Source organism: Alexandromys fortis, unplaced genomic scaffold, assembly GCF_014885135.2.
Source record: "Alexandromys fortis isolate MF-2015 unplaced genomic scaffold, M_Fortis_MF-2015_v1.1 scaffold_88, whole genome shotgun sequence".
NCBI classification, from domain to species: Eukaryota; Metazoa; Chordata; class Mammalia; order Rodentia; family Cricetidae; genus Alexandromys; species Alexandromys fortis.
Window position 1 is genome coordinate 1,183,537 of NW_026067961.1, and position 23,066 is coordinate 1,206,602.

Below are 23,066 nucleotides of genomic sequence, written 5' to 3' on the forward strand. Positions count from 1 at the left end.
GCTGAATTCCCTGCCTAGCGCTGGGGTTGGCTGCCTTTCTGTCACCTGTTCAGGAAACAGATTGAGACGTGGCTTGAGCTGTAAATGGAAGCTGGGTGGTGGTGGCACACGCCTTTAATCCCAGCACTCGGGAGGCAGAGACAGGTGGATCTCCGTGAGTTCGGGCCCAGTCTGGGAAACAAAGCAAGCTCCAGCATAGCCAGGACCGTTACACAGAGAAACCCTGTCTTGGAAAACAAAACAAAAAAATGGAGATGTGATTGGCCACCTACTCACCCGTCCATCCTCCCGCTCACCCGTTCTCCCTCCCGCTCACCCGTCCGTCCTCCCACTCACCCGTCCGTCCTCCCGCTCACCCGTCCGTCCTCCCGCTCACCCGTCCGTCCTCCCGTTCAGCCGTCCGTCCTCCCGCTCACCCGTCCGTCCTCCCGCTCACCCGTCCGTCCTCCCGCTCACCCGTCCGTCCTCCCGCTCACCCGTCCGTCCTCCCGCTCACCCGTCCGTCCTCCCGCTCACCCGTCCGTCCTCCCGCTCACCCGTCCATCCTCCCGTTCACCCGTCCGTCCTCCCGCTCACCCGTCCGTCCTCCCGCTCACCCGTCCGTCCTCCCGCTCACCCGTCCGTCCTCCCGCTCACCCGTCCATCTTCCCACTCATTTTTGTCCTTCAATAGATGGATTCATGTAGCAGAGATGCTGAGTTCCCTGCTTATTCCTAGAGAACCCAGAAAAGCACCAGCCATACCCACAAGTATCCCTGAGCTGTCTGTGTGTGTGTGTGGTGTGTGTGTGCGTGCGCATGCGCACATGCCCTACCTCTTGGGCCTTGGGTCCCTGGAAGGTGAAAGGTATTAGGAGATAGCATCAGTGATGGGTCTTTCTGGGTCTGCCCAGGGCGTGTTGTCCTCCAAAGCGTCCGTCACCTGTTACACCATGCTCAGACTTGGCCACTGGGTAGGGCTTGAGTTTATCCAGGAGAGAAGCGCCGCCATCTCAGATAACGTTTTCTGAACTGGCATTTTCTGGAACTCTTGCTTCCTACATTCGCCGTGATCACCACCCACTTTTCTTTGTAGCTTATGACAAGGTGGACATTTCTTCTTTTTATAATTTTTAATTTTGAACTTTCACATATTATGCCTTGGGTACTAACTATTTTCACCTATCCACCCTTATGTTGGCTTAGTGACCCATCAAGAATAGCCAGACCGACTTATGGTTGTGAGTTCAGAGCTATCCATTGGAGCCCACTGGGCTCAGCACAGGGTACATAACCGAAGACCGTGGCTCCCCATCTCCCAAAACCCACTAATAGCCGATAGTTCAGAGGTAAAGGGCTGAGCTCCTTTTCTCCCCTCCTTGACTGATTGCTGATTGGGCTGGGCTTGTGTGACCTGTGGAGGAAGTGAAGTTGAGTTAAGCTAATGATTGCAGTAGATGCTTGAGTCTCTTCTGGGTTCTATTCTCAGTGTTCCCTGAGCCTTGGAGAGGATCTAGGCTACTTGTTTAGGATTGGGTCCACATCTGTCTCTTTTCGGCATCTTGGGCAAGTGGATCTCTATATTAACCGCTGTGTATTGTAAGGAGAAGCGTCTCTGCTTGAGGCTGGGGGGTGCTTGTGTCTGTGGTTTAAGCACAGAAGTTTAGGAGGCAGTTTAGTATGCCAGCTTAGTTAATTAAAGAAGCACGCTCTCACCAGGTGTGGTTGTGAATGTCTTTAATCCCAGCAATAGGGAGGGAGAGGCGGGTGGATCTCTGTGAGTTTGAGTCCATCCATCTCTCTTTCTCTGCCACTCCCCACTGCCTCATTTTTCAGACACAGTTTAACTATATGTTCCTGACTATCCTAGAACTTGATATGTAGACCAGGCTGGCCTCGAGTTGGGTCCCCACTACCCACATTAGAGAGCTCATAACCACCTGCAACTTCAGTTCCAGGGTCCTGACACTTCCAGCCTCGAGGGGAATACACCCACGTGCACATAACCGATACCCACACGTAGGCATAATTCATGTTTTCTAAAATCTTAAAAATGCCTGCAGTACAATGGGAAGCTTGGAAGCTCGCTCTTTTAATGCTCGGGGATTATGACTGACTGCCTCAACTTCCCCTGTCAGTTCTGCTGGATGTCTCTAAGCCCCCCGACTTGATGACGTTACTTTGGTTCTACCAATCAAGCTACTCAGATATCTCTGCCGGATGTCGTGAGCTTCTGGTTTGATGTTTCACGTCTGTCTCATGAGAAGAGCAGTAGCAATGTCCGTTGGAAGTGGTTTGCCTTCTAGAGACTGGGTCTCACTATGCCTGGACGGTGTGGAACTCGCTCTGTGGACCAGGCTGGCCGCACACTCACAGAGATCCACCTGCCTCTGCCTTCCAGCACTGGAGTTAAAAGGTGTGTGTCATCACACTCCCAGCAAAAGCTTTTGGCCGTGTGCTGTCAGGGGGCCAGCCTATATCAGGACAGAGGTTTGGGGAAGCCAAGGGACCCTCCCCGTTCCCATAGTCTGCTTTGACAAAGCTTCAGTGGCACACGATAGCTTATCAGCACAAACTACACTGCAACAGGAGGGTAGTAGGACCTCTGAAGTCCCCCGACTAGCGGTTAGGAACACGAGATAGAAATTCTGAGTTTAGCACTCTGGCTGCCCATCCTCCCGGGTCAACACCAACTGGAGTTACGGGTGGGTGTGAACAGGACAAAGACATGGTTCCTATCATGCAGAAGGGCAGGTACTTTGCCGCCACCAACACGTGGAGGTGTGTTGTTGAGACTTCAGAGTTCCCAGGGCTTATTCTGAACTGATCAGGGGAGAGAGGGGTGGTACCGAGGTGTAAATGGGTTTACTGTGCCATCTTCTGGCTCTGTTTAATGTGCTTGAGACCACCAACAGGAACTACCCTCTGTGATTTTAACCTCCTGAACTCAAGTTTCCCAGGTAATGGGAGCGTGTCCTCAGATTGGTCACCAGGAGCAGGGGTCATGAACACAAGCCAGCACCTGTAAGCCTACTAGCTGGTCCCCAGACCCAGGGCTCCCAGCCAGGCTCCACCCACTGGCTTGGAGCTGGCCACAAGGCCTCCCAGCTTCCGTAACTCCAATGTCATCACCTAGGCAACTGGGACGCTGCTGCCACTGCCCTGCCACTGCCCTCCTGCAAACCACGGGGCCTCCAGCACCTCAATCCAAGTCTACGGACCTACTCAGGGCCCAGGCTCAGCCAAGGTAGGCATGGGCTCTGCTTGACTCTCAGCTCTGAAGGCAGGGTTCTCTTGCTGTCCCCCTCCCTCACAAGTACCAGCAGGATACAAAAGCCCTTCCCCATTAACTCTCACCTGGTAGCCCAGAAGTAAGGCACTGTGTGAACAGGCATGCCCCATAGGCAAGCTGGTGGCCAAGGCAATCTGAGGAGGTACTTCTGTGGTTCTAATGGGACAAGGCATTGTGGTATGGCCCTTTGGGAAGCCATCTGCCCTGAGTGAACTTCAGGGCCTCCCTGTCTGTGTCCCTGTGCTATGGCCAGTCAGGATGGGAACAAAAGTGATTCTGGCATCTCTGCAGCCTTCGTCCCCCTGAACCACCTGGGTTTCTCTTCATTCCCTGCCCAAGAGACACCAAGCAGCTACCTGGACCCTCTGAGGCCATGCTTGTCCTGCAGGGTGTTGCCACTGCCCTGAACTGACTGGCTCTCCTTAGCTTCTCCTCGGCTGCCTAGCCTCAGCCTCTTCCAGCCTTCATGGTCCTCACGTGTATGTCTGTGGGTGGCCCGAGTGTGGAGAGTAGATTGAGCTCAGCAGGCCCTGCTCCTGCTGCTGTCCCCTTGGGCTGCTGTCCTGTGAACAGGGGGACAGGCAGATTACATAGGGTCCTAGCAGGATGAGCTGGAGAAAATGCTAAACAGAAATGGTTGCAGTGGGGCCAGAGAACATGTGAGCGTACACATGTGTGCACACATATGAACACCTCAGTTGTGCGGTGCGTTGTGAGGCAGTGTGTATATGTGTGTGAGAGGGTGGGTGGGGAGGCAGAGAATTGGGGTGTATGGGCCATACCCCTGTGTCTAATCATCCTTTCCTTGGTCCTGGAGCCCAGATGGCTGGAATGTTGTTTGGAAGAGAGATATCTGCCTCCGGTTTTTAAAACAGGGTCTTGTTCTGTAGCCCAGGCTAACTTAGATTTCACTGTAGTCCAGGTTAGCCTTGAATCTTGATCATCCTACCTCAGTCTCCCCAGTGCTGAGATTGCAGGCATATATCACCATGACTGGTTGTCTTGGGGTATCTCTGATCTGATTGGTTACTTCAACTGCTGGTCCATTTGCATTCACTGTAGGCAGGACTCATGCTGTGAGGGTCTCGTGCCTGTAGTGAAAGCTAACAGGGCCAGCAAGAGGACACAGGTCCCTGCGGTGCCACACATGGCCAGTGATATTTCCTTGGGTTCTAAAATCTGAACTTCCAACAGATCGAAGACCAAATGAGGATACAGCTCCTTTTTTTTTGTTATTTTAATCTTTTATTTATTTTGTGTGTATATGTGTTCGAAGGCATGTGAGTACATTCCAGAGACTGAACTCCATCAAGCGTGGCAGCAGGTGCCTTTAACTGCTGATCATCTCACTCAGCCCCTATAGAAGCCTTTCGGACCTGGGGTGCAAATGGTGAGGTTTGACCCCCAAATAGCTCACTCTGGGGTTCAACCATCCTTCCCTGACCTGCAAGGCCATCACACTAAATGGTTAATTCTGCCACCAATGTCTGTTCGTTAGATGCCAACTTTAGACTGTACACTTACTTACTGAACAACATGGCCAGGTCTGTCCTCTGCATTTTATCTGAATACACATGGGCTCTACTCCTGTAGACAATGTCATGACATTCGGGGAGCCAAGGGCTGTCCTACAGATGACTTGTAGGACTGTTACCTGGCAGTGTAGGGCCTTTCCTTGCAGCCTCAGGCCTGAGACAAAGGGTTCTGGGGTGTTTGGCACCTAGTTCTATAGGTTAAAGGTCACCTGGAACTCTCTCCAGAAGTAGATGAGTCCCTTGGAGAGGAGAACGGGACACAAAGTGCCTGCAAGAAGCCACCCTCCACATCCAGCCACCCTCCACATCCAAAACCAAATGGAAGTCGGGCCATGAGGACCCACAGGTGGCTATATTACAGACACAGAACAGCCATCCACATTGGATTCTTGGTAACAATCTTGTCCAGGATTCTCCTGAGAGCTTAGCATAAACCATTCATGCAAGGAAGGTGTCACAGCCTTCTTTAGGGACTAGAGAGTCTAGGCTCCACACACAGGAGGAGATGGGGGCCCCTAAGTTGGTGGCTTGTTGAAGGTCTGGTGAGTGCAGAGGTCTGAGGATCAGGGTGTACACTGGAGGTTCCCCATCACTGTCCTCAGTAGCTCCATCTGCCCTCCTGAGGCCTGTCTCCGTGACCTGCAGCCTCTGCTTGGCAGCAGTGCGTTTGCCTAGCTGCTGACTCTCTCTGATTAAACCCAGGCCCTCTAACGATGGTGACCAGTAGGCAAAGAGACCATCTGACCCCTGTGAGCGGAGTAGAAATGGGTTTGGAATAGAGGGATTCAAATGGGCAGATTGAAAGAGCCAGGGTGACCGGCAGCCTGGCATGTGGAAGAGCTGAGTCATAGGGCGAGGCCGTGACAACTCCCATGAGGTGGGCACCCACCCCACTGAGACTTGCTCTGGACACTTGTACACACAGTGTCTAGACAGACACCCTCCCTGGCTGCTGGCTCCCATCTCCCCTCCCTCAGCATGAGCCCTGCTCAGTGCCGGCGGCCGCTGGACCCCGTTCTCTTTCCACTCTATCCTTGCCGGCCTGAACCGGTCTTGCCACCCGCTTCTCTCCAGCCAGGCTCCCTTGGAGGACCTCCTCTAGGTTGCTGCTGCACACTGACAGGGGACATCTGCCCAGCTGCACTGGCGGTACATGGCAAGGGGGGGTCACACCAGCAAGCTCCCTTGAATTGTCCCACCCGTACCCCTGGCCCTTCAGAGGAAGTCACACCTTCAGGCCTGTGACCCCCACCGTCCAAATTCACCTGTCGCCTGATTTCCAGCCACCATAACTTGAGGGCATAGGGTGGGAGTCCAGACCTGGCTTCCTGGTCCTCCCTGGCACCCAGCCTTTGGCATCATCACAGGTATCATCCGTTCTTCCCCCCAAGATAATCAGGTTATCCCCGACTCACCTCTTCCATGTGATAGATATCAACCTTCTTCTTGAGAAGTCCTGTGAGTGAGGTGGTGTGCTGATATTTTGTTTGTGCTTGAACAAATACAGCTTGCCTGAAGATCGGAGTGCAGGGTAAGTCACTAGTTAGCCATAGAGGCCAGGTGGTGCAGTGGTGGTGCACACCTTTAATCCCAGCACTCAGGAGGCAGAGGTAGAAGGATCTCTGTTAGTTCAAGGCTACCCTAGGCTACATGAGGTTGATCCAGTCTCAAAGAGAAACAGAGCCAGGCAGTGGTGGCTCACACCTTAATCCCAGTACTTGAGAGTCACACACCTTTAACTTCAGCACTAGGGAGGTGGAGACAAGAAGGGATAGGGCTGGGTGGAGAGAGGAATATAAGGTGGGAGGAGATGGAAGCTCAGCGCATTCAGTCTGAGGATTCATAGAGACAGGAACCCCAACTTTGGTGTGAGCATTGGTAAACATTGGTAGAAGTAAGAACTCTCTAGTGGCTGGCCACTCTGCTTCTCTAATCTTTCAGCTTTCACCCCTGATAGCTCCGGTTTTTATTAATTAAGACCAATTAGAATTCGTGCTACATGGAGGTGCTCAGCAGGCTTGAGACCACTTTCAAAGAGGGGTGAGACCAGAGATGCTGCGATGGCAGAGACCAGAGCTGACCTATCTCTGTCCACAGATGCTGCTTCTCACTCTGCCTTTCCAGTACAGTAGAGCCTGACTTTCTCTCTCGCACTGTGACCCCATCCTAAAGGAGCCATGACTCTGCTGTGCATCCAACACCATCCTGCCCAGTGCTGTTGCATCATGGTCACCCTCTTAACTTCACTTCATGGGTGGTGGGCATGAGGATCCATGATCATCCCTTTACAGATGAGAACACGGAGGCTCGGGATGAGGTTGTCACCTGCTAGGGAGAGTGGCAGAGGTGGGCTGTGTGGACGGAGCAGCAGGGACTTGGCTTAGGTGCCTAGCAGGGCTGAGTGTCAGGGTAGATACCATGTGTCTCATACCACCCCAACATGAAGGTGAGAAATTAGGGGCAGAAGGGAGGTCTGAGCGGGTCAGTGGCGGACAGGGAATCCCTGAAGGTCTGCATGTGGGCAGGGCCTTGAAAACAAGTGGGGGCTTCCCCAGGAAGGTGGGAGTGCATACCGGAAGTGCTGTCACTTCTAGAAACCTATCTACCCCTGTTTTTCTACCCAGGCTCCAGGCGGCCACACCCTAGCCAGATGTGATTGGCTGAGCTTCCCCATCATCTCCTCCTTTTGTCTAAACAAGGTCGAACCAAACCCAATACAACCATATACAATAGGAACAGATACCAAATATAAAATTATAAGCAATAAACAATATTAAGCAAGAAACACATAACAAAGGTTTTACTAAGCATTCTATTTCAAGGGGTCTAAATAATGTATTGAAATTAAGTTTAGCTAAATCATGAGGAGGGTAACTACAATTATCCAATCTTCAACTCCATCAAAGATCTGAGAAGAGAAGTAATATTACTTGAGTAAACAAGAAGTACAATCAAGAAACTTCCAAAATGTGCAACAAATGACAGAGACAACTGACTACCTGGGCAATCACCCAAAGTCTCATTTGCAATGTTGAGGCCTGGTGTAACTGACATACCGTTTTCAAAGGCAAGAAACTTTTCAAAACTATCTTACCCTGTCTTGGCAGGACATGACAGTCCTGTTTTATCCATTTATGGATATCTCTGTCAGTGGTTGAGGTATGGACATTTCTTTGCCCAAAGGCCAGTTCTGCCAAGAAGAAAGGCTCCAGATGGAGTGTCTTTGGTGCTCAACATTCTCTTGGGAGTAGATCGGTGTTGCCAAAAATGTTTGTGTCTCATTACCATGGAACTCTAGGTTAGATTAAAGGCCATTTTCTACAGCTCTTTGAAGAGGTTGAAGATTATACTACCTATACTGAATATAATCTGTATGTATCTAAAGAACCTGATTAGCCTAATTATAAATATGACAAATATAGATACTATTGATCTATAATTCTCAAAACCTATCTAACTTAGACTAACACAATAAACAACTGTGCAGTAAATAAGAACAATGACCTCCAAATGTAAACAATGTATAAGTATCTTGATCAGAGGTAGTAGTGTACACTGCAATATGGTAAATATATATGTCAATGCATAATGTTTCAAACAGAGGTAGAAGCATACATGCATACAATATTCAATATAATTTAACTTTGTATCAATATATAAGAATTGATACCAATATAATTGTCTAAAAACAATAACTCACAAATACCAATCTATTATCCCATCACCAATTATCCCTTTTTTTTTTTCAAGAACATCCCTGAGCCTATAAAATTCCTCCCCCATCCCTCAACCATATACCAATTAAAACCAACCCCTAAATGATGTCCCTAAACCTGAGGGCAAACTTTGTTGGGAGAGGGGACGTCATCCTCTAAAATTGCTTCCAGCTGTAATGGGGGAGACGTTCTTCCTAGGGGATCCTGTGAAAGTAAACGGTGGTTAAACTCCAAGATTAGTATTTGGTCTGGTAAAATTGCAAATAGTCTCTGAGTATTTTGTGGAGGTCTGGCCAGAATGTTGTAAAAGATGTGCACCATTTCAGCTAACCAAGTCCGAACTGTCTTGTGCAGCTAGTACCCAAAACAGGAGTAGCACTATCAGTATCATGACGTCATATCAATCAGGTGGAGTTGTTGTTGTAGGGCCCCATTTTCTTCCTGGAAACTTCAAAGATTACTGCAGGGAAATTTATTGTTCGTTGTGGAAGACTTAAGCATGACCTATATAGACATATACAGACATATATATCCAATGAAAGGTATGATAGAGACAAAAACAAATATGAGGAAAGGCAAAGAAAGTTTATAAATTATTTTCTTTTCTACTGTCCCATATCATGGCTCTTGACATGAGACAGAAACTCCTGGTTTTCTCTTAACAAAAGGCTTGGAATTGTAGAGGGACTGCACGCTGGGAGGATTTGCTGAAGGAGAGCTGGGAAGGAGGCTCGTGATGGCGGGGGTGCCTTAGAGAGAATGCGCACCTATCTACCCCTGTTTTTCTACCCGGGCTCCAGGCAGCCACACCCTAGCCAGATGTGATCGGCTGAGCTTCCCCATCATAGAAAGAAGAGATTAAAGTGCAGGAATCAAGAGGTGGGCGCTTACTATGCGCCCTGAGCGAGTGACCCAGCTAGTTGGACTGTTTGCTAGTTGGACACTCCCTGGCCAGGTCCCTGATAATAAGATGCGGGACACACTATTCTCTGTACGTGCTGTCTTGAGGGGCACAGGTCAGCATGCTGCGGTACTCATTTCATTTGCTCTTGTCTGAGTCCCCACAGGGTGCCAGGTGACTTGGCATGGGTAGGAAGTTTGACCAACTATCATCTCCTTTGAGAAGTCCAGGGAACCCCAGTGACCTGACTGATGAGCCCCATTCCCGTACTGCGGCTGATGGCCTCAGCCCAGGCAAGAGAAAGCAGCTGCTTCATAGTTCACATAACATACCCCACCCTGTACGGAGTGGCTAAATTTGTCTCCCCTCGCCAGTACTTCACTCCCCCAGCTCGGGGAGAGGGCAGCAGCTGCCACCTGGACGTCAAGGGCCTCACCTGGCTAGGGAGCAGAATGGCTGCCTGAAAGTTGGGATTTTTCCCACCTGTGAGGTGAGCAAAAGCAGGGCTTCAGCCACTTTCCTGCTGGGACAGGACCAACAGGCGAAGGGGGTTGTCACTGCCACGCTGGCCCTGAGGAGGGAGGTACTTCTGCCTCACATCAGGGGGACCCTGGCCTCTGCCCAGCGTACTAGGTGAGAGCAGCAAGCTCCTAGCTGCACCCACCGCTTGAGAGAGACAGGCTCCCAGCACCAGGGCCCCCTGTGGCCAGGTTCTTGGCTTCCTATCTTTGGACTGGGCCACTGCCTAGAAACACTGCGGTTTCCAGAGGGACACTCCCTGGCCATGTCCCTGAGCCTGACACCTGCCTTCCCTCCATGAGAGGATCTCATGGGTGCTAGGTAGGGCATTTTGAGTTCTCTGGAAGAAAGGCCACAGAATGACTGACATGGGCAATGGAGAGCCCCTTCTGTGGTCGCCACCGACTTACTACTAGACATTTCTGATTTCCATTTTTCTGTTTATTAACATTCACTGCTAATACGAAGTGAGCGGCTAACAAACCACATTAACCGTGACATCACATAGTAGAGTTACCAAGAAAGGGGTGGCCAAGGTGGGTCCCTCTGGGGATTTCCCCTGCTGACCTAGAGAGAGAGGATCATTAGCATACCCAAAATCCCCATATTGCTGAAGGGCCTGCCTCCCGGCTAAATGTGGACTGTCTGACTTCACAGCTTACCTAAGGGAGGATGGGCATCGGAGTTCTAGCAGGTGTGAGGGTCTGTCCCTACAGATGGCCCAGGATGACTGAGAGTGCCTGGTATATCATAAGTGGTTGTGAAGCGTGGGCATAGCAGGAACGGGGGGGGTGTGGTGGGAGAAAGTAGGGGTAGCAAGGGCAGGATGCCCCCCATTCTGTTTAATTGATGTGTTCTATGAGAAGTGACATCTCTGTCCCCACCTCCAGTTGAGTGATATAGACGAGGGTGGGGGAGGAGAGTTGAGAGTTGTCCAAGATGAAGGCTGCCTTCAGCTTTCAAGGACAGTGACGGGGAAGAAGAGTTGGACAGCCGAACGTAGAAGTAGCATGTATCCAGGGCCATGGTGACAGGGGACAAGGAGGGGGTGTTTGGGAGAAGGACAGGACTAATAGCAGAACATGTGGGGGCCAGACGGAAGGTTCAGAGGAACATGTGGGGGCCAGACGGAAGGTTCAGAGGGTGGTAGCTTTTGCTTGGAAACTAAGACCAGCCATAATGGGCAGGGTGAGGTAACAGAAGAGTCAGCAGCTTCCGTTAGGGGACAGAGGACAGTCAGCGACTTCCGTTAGGGGACAGAGGACAGCCAGTGACTTTCATTAGGTCACCAACAAACCTGTTTTAGCTCAAGCCGTAATTAGGATGGCCAATGACTGGGGCAAGTCCCTGGGGGTCTCAAACATTGTGGGCTTGGGACATTGGTTGCTTCATCTCTAACTTGGTTGACAGAGCCCAGTACTCGGTGTGAAGTGAACTGCTGACCACATTAACTGTGACATCATGTCGATATACCATGGTGGGGGTGGTCTGATCACGGTGGGTTCCTCTGGGGTTTTTTCCTGCTGACTGGAAGAGAAAAGACAGTGTCTGTGTGGGCCTAGTGGCCCTGCCAGGAACCTTCAGTCAGCATTGCTGGGGTTTCTCTGTGTAGGATCACCCAGTGGTAACAATGGATCTTTTAATCCCAGAACTCAGGAGACAGAGGCAGATGGATCTCTGTGAGTTCAAGGTCACCCTGGTGATGTGGGATTCCCCCTCTGTATGCTATGAATACCATTGGTTAATAAAGGAACTGCCTTGGGCCTATAGCAGAGCTATAGGGGAACAGAGCTAGGTGGTGTGTGTCGGGGGGACAACTAAGCTGAATGTTGGGAGAAAGAAAGGCGGAATAAGGGAGAAGCCATGGAGCTGCCTCTGGAGACAGACGCGCTGAAATTTTGCTGGTAGGCCACGACCTTGTGGTGATGCACAGATTAATGGAGATGGGTTAAATTAATCTGTAAGAGTTAGCCAATAAGAAGCTAGAGTTAATGGCATGACTCCAACTCAAAGTTGCCAGACCTCTGTGATAAGCTGTGCTGTCTTTGGTTCAAAGAGATTTTGCTGTCTAGATGCGTTAACTTCCTTCTATAACCCTATTCTTTACTGGTGCCCTGGGCATTGCAGGCCTGGCTGACATACCCCCCGACTCTCCCATGCTTGCTGGGACTCTGTGGGGTGCAGCAGGTGCTGAGGTCTGAGTTGGTCACAGAGCATCTTCGGCAGCTTGCTGTGGTCTGGTGTGTGGTGCTATCTTGTTTGTGATCTAACAAATGAAGCTTGCGTGAAGATCAGAGTGTGGCACTTAACCACTAGTTAGCTATAGATGCCAGCCAATGGTGGCACACACCTTTAATCCCAGCCCTTTGGAGATAGGGGCAGATGGATCTCTGTGAGTTCACCCTGGACTTCATGAGAGATTGAATTATCTGAAAAGAGAAACAGAGCCAAGAGCTGGTGGCTCGTGCCTTTAATCCCAGCACTAGGGAGGTGGAGACAGGAAGTGATATAGCTGGGCAGAGAGAGGAATATAAGGTGGGGGGAGACAGTAGCTCAGGGTTCAGTCTGAGGACTTGAAGAGACAGGATATCCAATTCGGTCTGAGGATTTCGTAGAGGTAAGAACTAGTGACTGGCTGCTCTGCTTCCCTGATCTTTCAGCTTTCACCACCCTAATACCTGACTCTGGGTTTTTATTATTAAGACCAATTAGATTTGTGCTACACTGGCTCACTGGTGTAGGCGCTGCCAGGCCTAGAAGAGGTCCAGCTCAGCAAAGAGAGGAACCTATCTGAGGCTTCGAGGAGGTGGAGGCAGGGCTAGGACGGGACCAGAGGCAGCCCATACACCAGCTGTGCTTACAGGCTGTGACCCGCCTGCTTTCTGGACAGATGTGCACGATACAACTGTCTCTGAATTCGGAGCTTCTGCCGATTGACCAGGCAGGCCAGGGCTCCCCTGGGGGCCCTTGGTGCTTCTGCCATCAGCGGGTACCATGGCCAAGTGTAATTCAGCCTGAAGTCTTCCTCTGAAGATCCTGGATCTTTTGTGGCTCCCATCGCATCACAGGATGCATGTTCTCTCTAGAAAAACTCAAGTCTCCAACAAAATCTACAATTCCTAGGCCAGTGAGATGGCTCAAGGGAAAAGGCGCTCGCTGCCAATCCTGACGACTGGAGCTCTAGCTCTGGGACCTGCACAGGGGAGGAGAAAACCGACTCTTGAAAGCTGACCTCTGACCTCTGAGGTGTACACCTGCATGCATACACATGCACACGCACGCACACACATACACACATGCACACACACATACATACATGCACACACACACACACAGGACAGGCTATTGAGGAATGTGGATTTCATTGAGAGGATTTAACTTAGAGTTTTAGGGTTGATTTACTGGAGTGCAGGTCCTGACCTGCCCTCTCACCCTGAGGTCACACATACCTGCAGCCAGGGCCCCAGGAAGCCCCTTTGATTGGCTCCTGTAGTGGCCAGCATCACACACTCCTGGTGGTGGCAGCAGAGGCTGGGACTGCAGTCTGGTGGGATGGGAAGGGAAAGCAAACCTGGCATCCTGGCTGAACAGGGAGCTGGGCACAGAAGCCCTTGATATCCCTCACCAAATCCTAGCCCTGAGGGTGCAGATATCCCAGAGGTCTTTCTCCCCCTCCTCTTTCTCTGCCTCTCTTTCCCTCTTCCCCACCCCTTCCCCCCCTCTGAAGAGAGAGATTATAAGACAATAATGTAGTAAAGGCTGGGTTACCAGCTATGGGAATTTTGTAGAAAATAAGGAAGGGAGACAAGGCTGGATGGTGTGTGGCCTCCCGGAGGCTGTGGTGGTCTCTGAGTCCAGACCTGGATGCTAGGATGGAGCCTTCAAAGACACGGGCAAGAAGGCAATGTCCCAGCCGAAGGGACAGTGGTGCAGAGCCGACTATCAGCAGCTGGCTCAAGCGCACCCCATTAAGACTGGAGGAACCAGTGGGGGGCAAGCTGAAAGTATGCATGTGGGGGTGCTGTGTGAATGGTGAGCAGGCCAGGGTTTGATCTTAAGCCTCTGGCCAGATGTGCCTTCTGTGTGGACGCAGGAGGACCTGGCAGACAGGAAGGGCGCGAAGAAGAGCCCTCAGATAGGAGTCTTGGGTTTGTGGTGGGGGCAGAGTTGTAAAATCCGCCGACCTCCTGGGAGTCTGGAGCCTGCAGGTAGCCCCTCCCCCTACATCGCCCCCGCCCCAGGCATTGGTCATCTGTCACTTCTCAGACTCCCTCTGCTCGTCCTGGCCATGTGGGCTCAAGGGATAAAGTGGAACCCATGTCCTCTCTGGCTTCCCCCAGAGGGCTGACCATCTTCAGATACGTCGTTGCTGGAACTGGAGAATCCAGCCGGTGTGGGTGCGAGAGGTAGGGTGAGGTGTGGAAGGCAGAGGTACCCACAGAACACTCCTGGCATATCCTAGGCTGGGATACCCAGACCCCAGTTCCAGCCAAGGCTCTTGTTGCTGTCTTTCCCAGGTTACATCCGGGCTACAGAGCCCAGGAGGAGCATGTGTTTGGGGTCCTCCACCTGACAGGGAGTTTCAAAGTGCTTGCTCCTATCCTGAGTACTGGCCTTCAGTGGGTGGCACAGGAACGTGGGAGACCATCCAGGGCAAAATGGTCACAGCATGACTGAACATGTGTTCCAGATGCCGCTGTGGGTCTCTCTCTCTCTCTCTCTCTCTCTCTCTCTCTCTCTCTCTCTCTCTTTCCAAACAAAAACCAGCGTGAGCCAGGGAAGTGACTCAGGGGGCAAGGGTGCTTTTTGCCATGTCTGATGACCTGCAAGGAGAGAACCCACCCCTGAAAGCTGTCCTCTGACCTCTGCCCTCACACCACGGTAACACGTGTACACATAATACCACACCACACGTGTATAAATAGGTAATGTATAAATAAATGGACTTACATAAAAAGTCAAAGAATGTCCTGAAATTTTCCGAACACATAATTAGCATCTTATCTTAAAATATTGCTTTGGTAGCCTAGGTCTCAGGTAGTTGAGGCTGGCCTTGAACTGATGCCCCTGCCTCAGCCTCTTGATGACGGGATTGCCTGTGTGCATCGCTGCTGGCTTCCAAACAGCATCTTGAAGCTTGAAGCTCAGCGACCTCCATTCATCTTGTGATACGGCCGAGCTTCTGCCTGCTCCCAGCATATTTAACCCCCAGAAGAAACCTGGGACCATAGTGTTTGTTTGCCATTACACCACCTTAGACTGGAACCCCTGGATCTGCCTTTGGCTCCCTCTGTAGACTTCCTGTCCTGTACCTGTCGAAGCAACAGACTCAGACACTGGGTGGCTCAGCGCTGTTCTCACGGCTCATCCACATTGGGGGTTTTGAGTCGGCAGCTTGTCCCTGGTCACAGCCAAATGCCACCTACTGTGTGCTCGGGTCACATCTTGTCTTTCAGCTCTTCTGCCGATGTGTTCCTGACCCTCCACCCCACCTGGCTAAAGTGAACAGTGCTTCTGTGAAGGGACATAGGCTTTGCTGTCCTTTCCCTTTCTGAGCTGGCATAGTCAGTGTAAAGGGGAGAAAAGGACCACATGGCCTGTAGGTCAGGACCTCAGAGCAAGGGTCTGAAGGTGTTAGCTTAGTCCAGCTGACCCATTCACACCATTCATTCCCCATCCACCAGCCTGGCCCTGCTGGCAAGCCCATCATGACCAATGGCTCCTCACCAGAAAGGACAAGCGCCCCCACAACTGGTGAAGGCAGGTTTCTTCTGACCCTCTGTGTTGGTTGGCCAATGCTGTGTCAAGCCTTCATAACTGTGGTAAATGGGAAGTGGGGAAAATTAATTCCTATTATTAAAGAAGAGTATAGATTAATTGTTCATTCCTGAGCTTATTATAGTTGTGTGAGCTGAGCTGATTATAGTTGTGGAGCAAGGCGCTTAATGTCTCAGAGTCCGACTTCTGAAGAGGACGGGGCTGTGACTCTCGGGTGCCGTCCTCCCTTCCTGGGTGAGCCTCCACCCTCAGGTGCCTATGCTCTGCTGAGCTGCTGTACTGGCTCTTCCAGCTTGTGCTACTTCTCTGGGGACCGATGGCCTGGCCGGTGCCATCTCTAGAGCGTGCCACAAACCTCTATGAGCCACCGCCTGCCTGGGGTCAGGCAAAAGTGACAGATCTGCCCTGCCAGCCCTGGGCAAGTCTGGACCTGTCGGCTTGGCAGTGCAGGGCTGGGCCAGACTGACTCCCAGGGCTCAGAAGGCTGCCCCAGGGAGCTGTTCCTCAGCTGGGATAGGGGCAGCAGCGGGCAGGTGGACTGGGGTTCCCCTGCTCCACCCGCTTCCTGGGTGGAGTCTCCATGTTGGAGGCTGTGCTAAGGAAATAGTAAGGAGAGAGCTAGTGGGTTCTAGCTGGGGTCACAGTAACCCTCCTCCCCTTTATCTCCTTGAGGAGGAGACCACTCACAGGTGACAACTCCAGGACAGTCTCAGGGCCTTAGCTTTAGACTCTGTCAAGTTTTCTTCTCTGTGGGTCCAGAGAGGACCCCTCCCCTCTTGAGTTCCGCAGCAGCCTGCATAGCTACGCGTCCCAGACCTGGTTCCAGCAGGGGGCACTCTGCCCATGCTCTTACTAAGAGGAACTGATGATGTCTGAGCTGTCTCCAAGTCCTGGGCACCTGGCACAACCTTCCCCCACCAAACACACAACCAAGACCTGGCTTGACCTAACCCTGGCCATACCTGTCGGCTCAGAACACGGTGATGGCAGCCCTGGCTTATTCTTGCGCAAACTGCCCCAAGACCCTGGAGACTAAATTCACTCACCCCATAGCGTCTACACAAGGGGTGCCCTTGTTACCCGTTTCCCCGGAGGTTGTTTACTGCCTGTCCGGAGCCCTTCCCACCCCAGCAGAATCTAGGAATGATGTATCAAGAACCAAATTTGCCTCTGTCTCACTTCCTGGGCCAGTGGATGGACTGCTTGAGGGGGAAGAGGAGAGAGGGGCAGGAGAAGAGAGTGGGAAGGAAGAGGAGGGCACAGCGGTGGTGTCAGCAGCATGGGCAGGAGCTTGGCAGCTGCTCTGGGGTCTCCCCTGCATGGTCACAGCCCTGCTCACTTCACTCACCTGGTACTGAGAAGGCAGAGGGTGGGGCTCCCTGGATGCTCACGTTGTCCTCCTTCTCCCTGCAGAATGAGCCGCAGCGTGGGAGAGATGACCCAGTCTGCCTCTTCCTCCCCTGGCGAGGGAGCTACCTTCGAGCATCTGTGGAGTTCTCTGTGAGTCTGGAGACCCCCCTCAACCATTGGGCTTGCTTCACCTTGGCTGGCTTGGAGCAGGTTGGAAGAGGGGTCTGCCGGAGTAGCAGCTGCCCTAGGCCGTTGCCTGGGTGGTCTGTCCTCTGGGCAGTGCTCTAGATGGCTATGGGCAGAGAGGTCCAGGCACAGAGATCATGTATGCACAATGATGTCATTCCAGTACTGCCAGGTCTGAGGGACAAGCCAAGGGCTGGTGAGGTGGGGACGGGAGCAGGAAAGCTCCAGGAGGTGGAGGACTACGATCGATCTCTTGGGACACACAAATGCTGCCAGTAGCCATGGGGTAGCTTGCATCCTGAACCAGGGGGACTCAGGGGATGCTGGACCAGATGCTAACAGCCGATTTTCTCCCCCCACAATGCAGGGAGCCAGACAGCACCTACTTCGACCTTCCCCAGCCCAGCAGGGGGAACAGAGAGGCAGTGGGCAATGAGGAGACCAGCATGGATGTCTTCCACCTGCCGGGCATGGTGAGTGGGGCGGTCCTTGCTGAAGACGAGATTGGTAATAAACAGGGGTCGGCTTTTCTCAGGAGCCAGGCAGAATGAGGAAGCCAGGGCTTTGGGTGGCCCACCTTGTGTTAGTCAGGACACTTCAAATTATAAAGAAGTAAATATATTTAACTTATAAGAAGTAGAACCAGCTTGTCTTATGTCAGCTCCTAGGTAGGAATGAATTTAAGCATGATTGGTTCCCGTGTGGGAGGAGCTGCCGACTGGACCCAGGGGTGGAAGGAGCTGCCTCTTTCACCTGTTTCTTTCTTTAGTTTTTCCTGAGATGCCCTTGTTTTCAGGCGGCCTCACCCCTCAGAAAGAAGGAAGTTGGGATTCTCTAACATCTCAAGGCCCTTTGGAGAGGGCCCGTCTCTTTTTCCATTGCTCAGAAAGCCGCTCCATGTTGGTCTGAGTAGGCGCGTTGCTGTCTGTCTCTGAGCTATCCCTATCTTTCTTGTCCCCTTTTCCACTGTGGACCAGGTCAGGATGGAGGGCAGTGGGCTAAGCACTCTATATGAGAAGGGAAAGATGTAACCAATGGGAACAGTCTCTTTCCTGGACCAGAAGGGGTACCAGCCCACCAGCTCCTACTGGGAACTCTTGTCTAGAAGGCAGAAGGCAAGCCACAGTAGTTAGTGCGGTTCTGTCCCTGACCCACTCTCCGGCTGCCGCTGCGATGTCCTGCTGATGCCAGGAGCTGGAGGGAGGTGGCTGGTGCATGTAAGAAGGGGCCTGTGACGACCTCTGGTCCTGAGGTCTTCTGTCTTCAACAACCTCCCCACTGGCCCACCAGGGTGCTGGGATCCCATGAGACATGGAGGCTGGGAAGGTGTCAGGTGGGTACTCATTGGAGGAACCCTGCAAGCATATGAAGGAAGAGCACATGCCAGCTGCAGAGGCACCAGAGAGCTGAGCAGGTCTTCAGGACAGCCTTTCTCCCACTAGCCCCTGAGGACCCACGTGCCAGAGGGCCGGGGACTAGAGAGGCTGGGAAAGTGTGAGGCGAACTCACACCGGAAGGGGAAGTCTGCTCACCTTGGAGGCCCCGTGGAGCTGTCAGAATGAGTGTACAGCAAGGCTGAAGAGGCAGGAGACATCTCCTTGTGGTCCCACCCCCTTCTGTAGAGGGTAGAGCATGGGTCAGGGCCTACTGGTCCCCGTAGAACTAGAAGACTGTCTCCTACAGCGGCAGCCCCGGTGGGCCGGGGTCTTTCAGGTGTCGGCCTGGTGATGTCCACGTCTCTGAGCTCTGCCTGTCCAGCCCTGGTCTCTGCCTGCTCAGGAGACTGTCTCAGAGTTCACCTTCATTCAACACCTTTGCTTGTCCGTGTGACAGGCATGACAACTGAGGCAGATACTGCAGCAGGGGTATCCTGGGGTTTAGGAACAGAAGACAGCCGTGCAGTATGGCAAGAAGGATAGTCCCCCACCCTGCCTGTTACCCCTTAGTGACAAGATCCTGACCCTTGTTGTCTACGATACTGATGTCTTCCAGTCTAGAGAGACAGGCAATGGCTACCAGGCTGCAGGGAGGGGGGACCTTATACAAAGACTCTAAAGATGCCTGCCTTGGCAATGCTGGAAGCTGCCTCCCCCGGCCCAAGCTGCCCAGCCCATGCCTGAGAGGACAGAATTCTCAGAGACCCCACTGACCTACCTGGGTGGGGGTCTTGGACTGAAGGTGTAAACAGGGCACAGTCCCAAGCCCCCAAGGCTAGGGATATGGTACCCACCCCTGGCCCTAAGGATACCCAATGTAAACATGTTGGCAGGGTGCTCATGAGACCTCACCTGCTGGGGCATGCTGCTCCCAGCGGGGGTAACTCGGGTGGGGCACAACGCCTCCACAAACAAGGGGCCCGCTTTGTCAGGTAGCAACATGCCTTGCAGTAGAGCCATGGATGAAATTCCTGGGTGCAAAGCTCAGCTCCTGGAAGTGGGAATTCCCTGGAGCCAGGACTTCCTGGCCTCCTTCTTCAGGCTTCACCTGACCCTTATACCCAGTCCTCTCAAGATACAGCTACAGACCCAACAACTGTATGTTTCAAAATTCCCAGCCGCTCTGATAGCAAAAGATCAAGACTCAGATATAAGCCACATCTTTGGCCATCTGGCGGCTGTGCTCCAGACTCATTGGCAGGAAGACAGCCTTGCCACCCTTGGCAGAGGGCTGCAGAGGGCTATGGGGAACTGCAGGGGACAATAGATGTTTCATACCTGAAATGAGGTGGTTGAAGTTTGAGCTCATATATGACACGGCTGATTGCAGCTTATCGGGATCACAATGCTTGGGGAAGGAAGGGACAGCTTGACACTGTAGGATGCATGCTCCCAGAGCAAGGCGAGGTGGACAGTGTTGGGATTCGCAGCCATCAGCTGAGTCCGTGGGACGGAGGTGGCTGTGGAAATAACAGCTTGGGGTGGCTTGGGGACCTGCAAGGTCCCTCACTGTTGCAGGTAGGGGCTCTAAGGAAGCAGTGGTCAGGGCTCAGACTGAGAGTACATACTCCCGGTCTGGGGAAGGCACAGACGGAGGAGGGTAGCCTGCAGAGGTCCACACTCCCACGTGTCAGCTGCATGGGTGCTCTTACATGTGGAGTGTGTAGCCCAGGAGTGGGGCTAATGGCTCCCATTCGGGGGCTCGGAAGTATGACAGACATCAGAGGGAGGAGTTGGCCACACTCACACAGAGAGGAGGGTGAGCGTGCCGTGGACTCACATGTGGGTTCCGTGTGTTGTTTCAAACAGGACACCAGCACAGAGTAAGGCCCCCACCTCACACCCCACAGTCTGCAGCAGCTTCTAAAGTATTGGGTGGCTTTTAAGATGTTAGAGCTCAGGGGGACTGGGCAGTACAGAGAGGAAACGGAGCTGAGACAGCAGGGGTACCTGGGCCCATTCAAGGCTATGACTGGATGGGAGCTCCCAGATGCTAGCCCCACTCCTGGGAACTCTAGCCCCCCCTCTGGCTGGGTCCAGCACAAGGAATACTACCCAGCTCACTCTCAGGTCAGCGAGCAGTTCTGGAATCTGAGGTACCGAGGGCTCTCAGCAACCCCACCTCCTGTGTCCTCAGGGACCCTCACCCATCCCCACAGAAGCTCGCCCAGTGCTGACTGGTACCTAGTTGTTCCTATGTGCTGGATATCCCCACCCAAATGCCAGGATAGTCTGGCAAAGGTGGTCCGGCTTAAGCCAGCACAGTTCTTGAACAGGTGGGACATCTCTTCGATGGTTTATGCTGTGACCAAGGGACCTCACGTGGGAGATTGCTTCCTGTCGCATGGGAGGTCTTGAACAGGTCTACCAGCTACAGTGAACCCTCAAAACCACACGATACCCTTCACCCCACCTTCATGGCTGGCAGAAACCGGTACCGTCAGTGAGTTCAAGTTCTCACATGCCTCTGAGTCTCCGTGTCCTTGCTTGTGAAGTTGGTGTGACGGAAGGGGCTAGAATAGAGAGGATGCTGGGGGATGTGCAGGATCCTCAGAAGTACCAGCGGATGCTGGGAACCAGCTCATCTGCCTGGGCTTGTGTGGAGGAAGGGGCTTGACATCTGACCACGTCCTTGTCTTACTCGAGGAGACTGTGTTGTGGGGTTAAAGAAAATGGGGTAAAAAGGAACAGCTGGGCCCCTGGTGGGTTGTGGAAGAGCCCCAGACTTGGTGAGGGAAGCCGTGAGCCCCTGTGGTCTTAGTTTCCTGTGGCCATGTAGACAATGTAGCAGAATCTAGAAGGTTGTGATGGGTAGGGGGAAATCGAGGTCCCAAAGACTAAATGTCCTGGGTTCCTAGCCCATCCTGGCCTTCTAAGCGGGGAGACCACAAGGTCTTTTAGTCTTCTGGGTCTCAGTGGCCCCATTGGTAAAATGGGGAGATGGACAGTTAGAATTCTCTAGGATTTGGGGGAACAGGTGCTCTTTCTCCCACGGGAGTGATGGGGAGGGCAAGGATGGGGTCCTATGTTTCCCAGGCTGTTTCCTTGAAGGCCCTGAACAGTTTGCCACGCAGAGGCACTGAGTCCTCCAGCTGGTTTTCCCCGTGTCCAATTCGGCCTTTGTGTATGCAGCTCCTTGCCCTGGCAGTGGTTTTCAATTCTAGCTGCCCTCGAAGATTCCAGGACCAGGCTTTAAAACAGGCCCTGGTCGCTAGGTGTTGTGGCCCATGCCTAAAATCCCAGCTCCTAGGTAACCCTTCTAGGGGGATCTCAAGTTTGAGGCCAGCCTGATCTACCTAGGGAGACCCTGTCTTAAAAATGAAGTGACCCCTGTCCAACAAGAAGAGGACTCAGAGCAGTACTCTCCCAGGTACTGTGTAGGGTGAGCTGGGGGTGGGGCCCATGCCAAAGGCTGGGCATGGGAATGACTGCTCCAGCCTATTCTAGGGTGCCCAGCAAGGTTGAGATGCTTCGGATGCGGCAGTGCATGTGGGGGGGGGGGGGGGGGAGTCCCAGATCACTGAGGCTTCCACCACAGTGACTGGAAGATTGAAGGAAGGGCAAAGTCCCCATCATGAACACCAACTGCTGCCAAAGGACTGTAGAAGTTTGGCTTTGAGGGCAGGAACCCCAATTCTCACCCCATAAACATGATAAACATGTTGTGAGATCAGCCCCTTCACTCCAATTCCTTAGTCTCCGTGAGCCATATGAAGATAGGCACCAACAGCCAGAGCCCCTCCAGCTCTTAGGGTGCAGAAAACGCATAGAGGGGGCCGTGGTTCCACAAAGGAAGGGGGAGAGAGGCAGGTGCCCCAGGTGTGGCTGCAGGATCGCCGCCCTTTCCTCCCCTCTCCACGTCCTCCTCCAGGCCTGCACCTCCAGTAGAGGCACCCCCTTCCCGCTGTTTCTGGCGCCTTTCTCTGCAACAGCTGTTGTGAGCAGGTGGGCCCCAAAGGGTAGGGGTGGTTCTGCTGCTGGATAGGGCAGAAGGTTCTGTGCTGATCTCCCTGTGACCTGTAGGGAGTAAATGCCTTGAGACCCCAAGGGGCATCCAAAGAAGCCTTCCTGGCTTTGAGGAGGGGAGGTCTCTCCTGACCGAGAAAAGGACACACGTGGGCCAGTGTGTGCATCTTTGGGGCAGGTAGGGCAGGAAGGATGTAGATATCTTTGCAAGAAGTTACAGTGAGAGGAAGGGTGGAACTAAGCTGGGGACAGGGACGGGGTTTAGTATAATCCACTTGGGCACCCCAAGCCCACCCACCACCCCTAGTAGTTCCTGGCCACCCTTTCCTTGATAGACTTTAGTGGTAAGAGTCTTACGTGGCCACCCTTACCTTGATAGACTTTGGCGGTAAGAGTCTTACGTGTACAG

At 52.7% G+C, this 23,066-nt stretch overlaps 1 protein-coding gene across 2 annotated transcripts in view; it reads left to right on the forward strand.

The window, feature by feature from the left end:
* Positions 1-3,111: 3,111 nt before the first annotated feature.
* Positions 3,112-23,066, forward strand: part of Tp73 (tumor protein p73) — a 60,747-nt gene continuing 40,792 nt past the window's right edge. Inside the window, exons 1-3 of one of the 2 annotated variants that reach the window (XM_050153417.1) lie at positions 3,112-3,225; positions 17,133-17,219; positions 17,623-17,732. In XM_050153417.1, the coding sequence (XP_050009374.1) occupies positions 17,134-17,219; positions 17,623-17,732 (196 nt within the window). In that variant the 5' untranslated portion in view covers positions 3,112-3,225; position 17,133. The remainder of the gene's footprint in view (positions 3,226-17,132; positions 17,220-17,622; positions 17,733-23,066) is intronic. The other variant, XM_050153415.1, reaches the window with a different exon arrangement.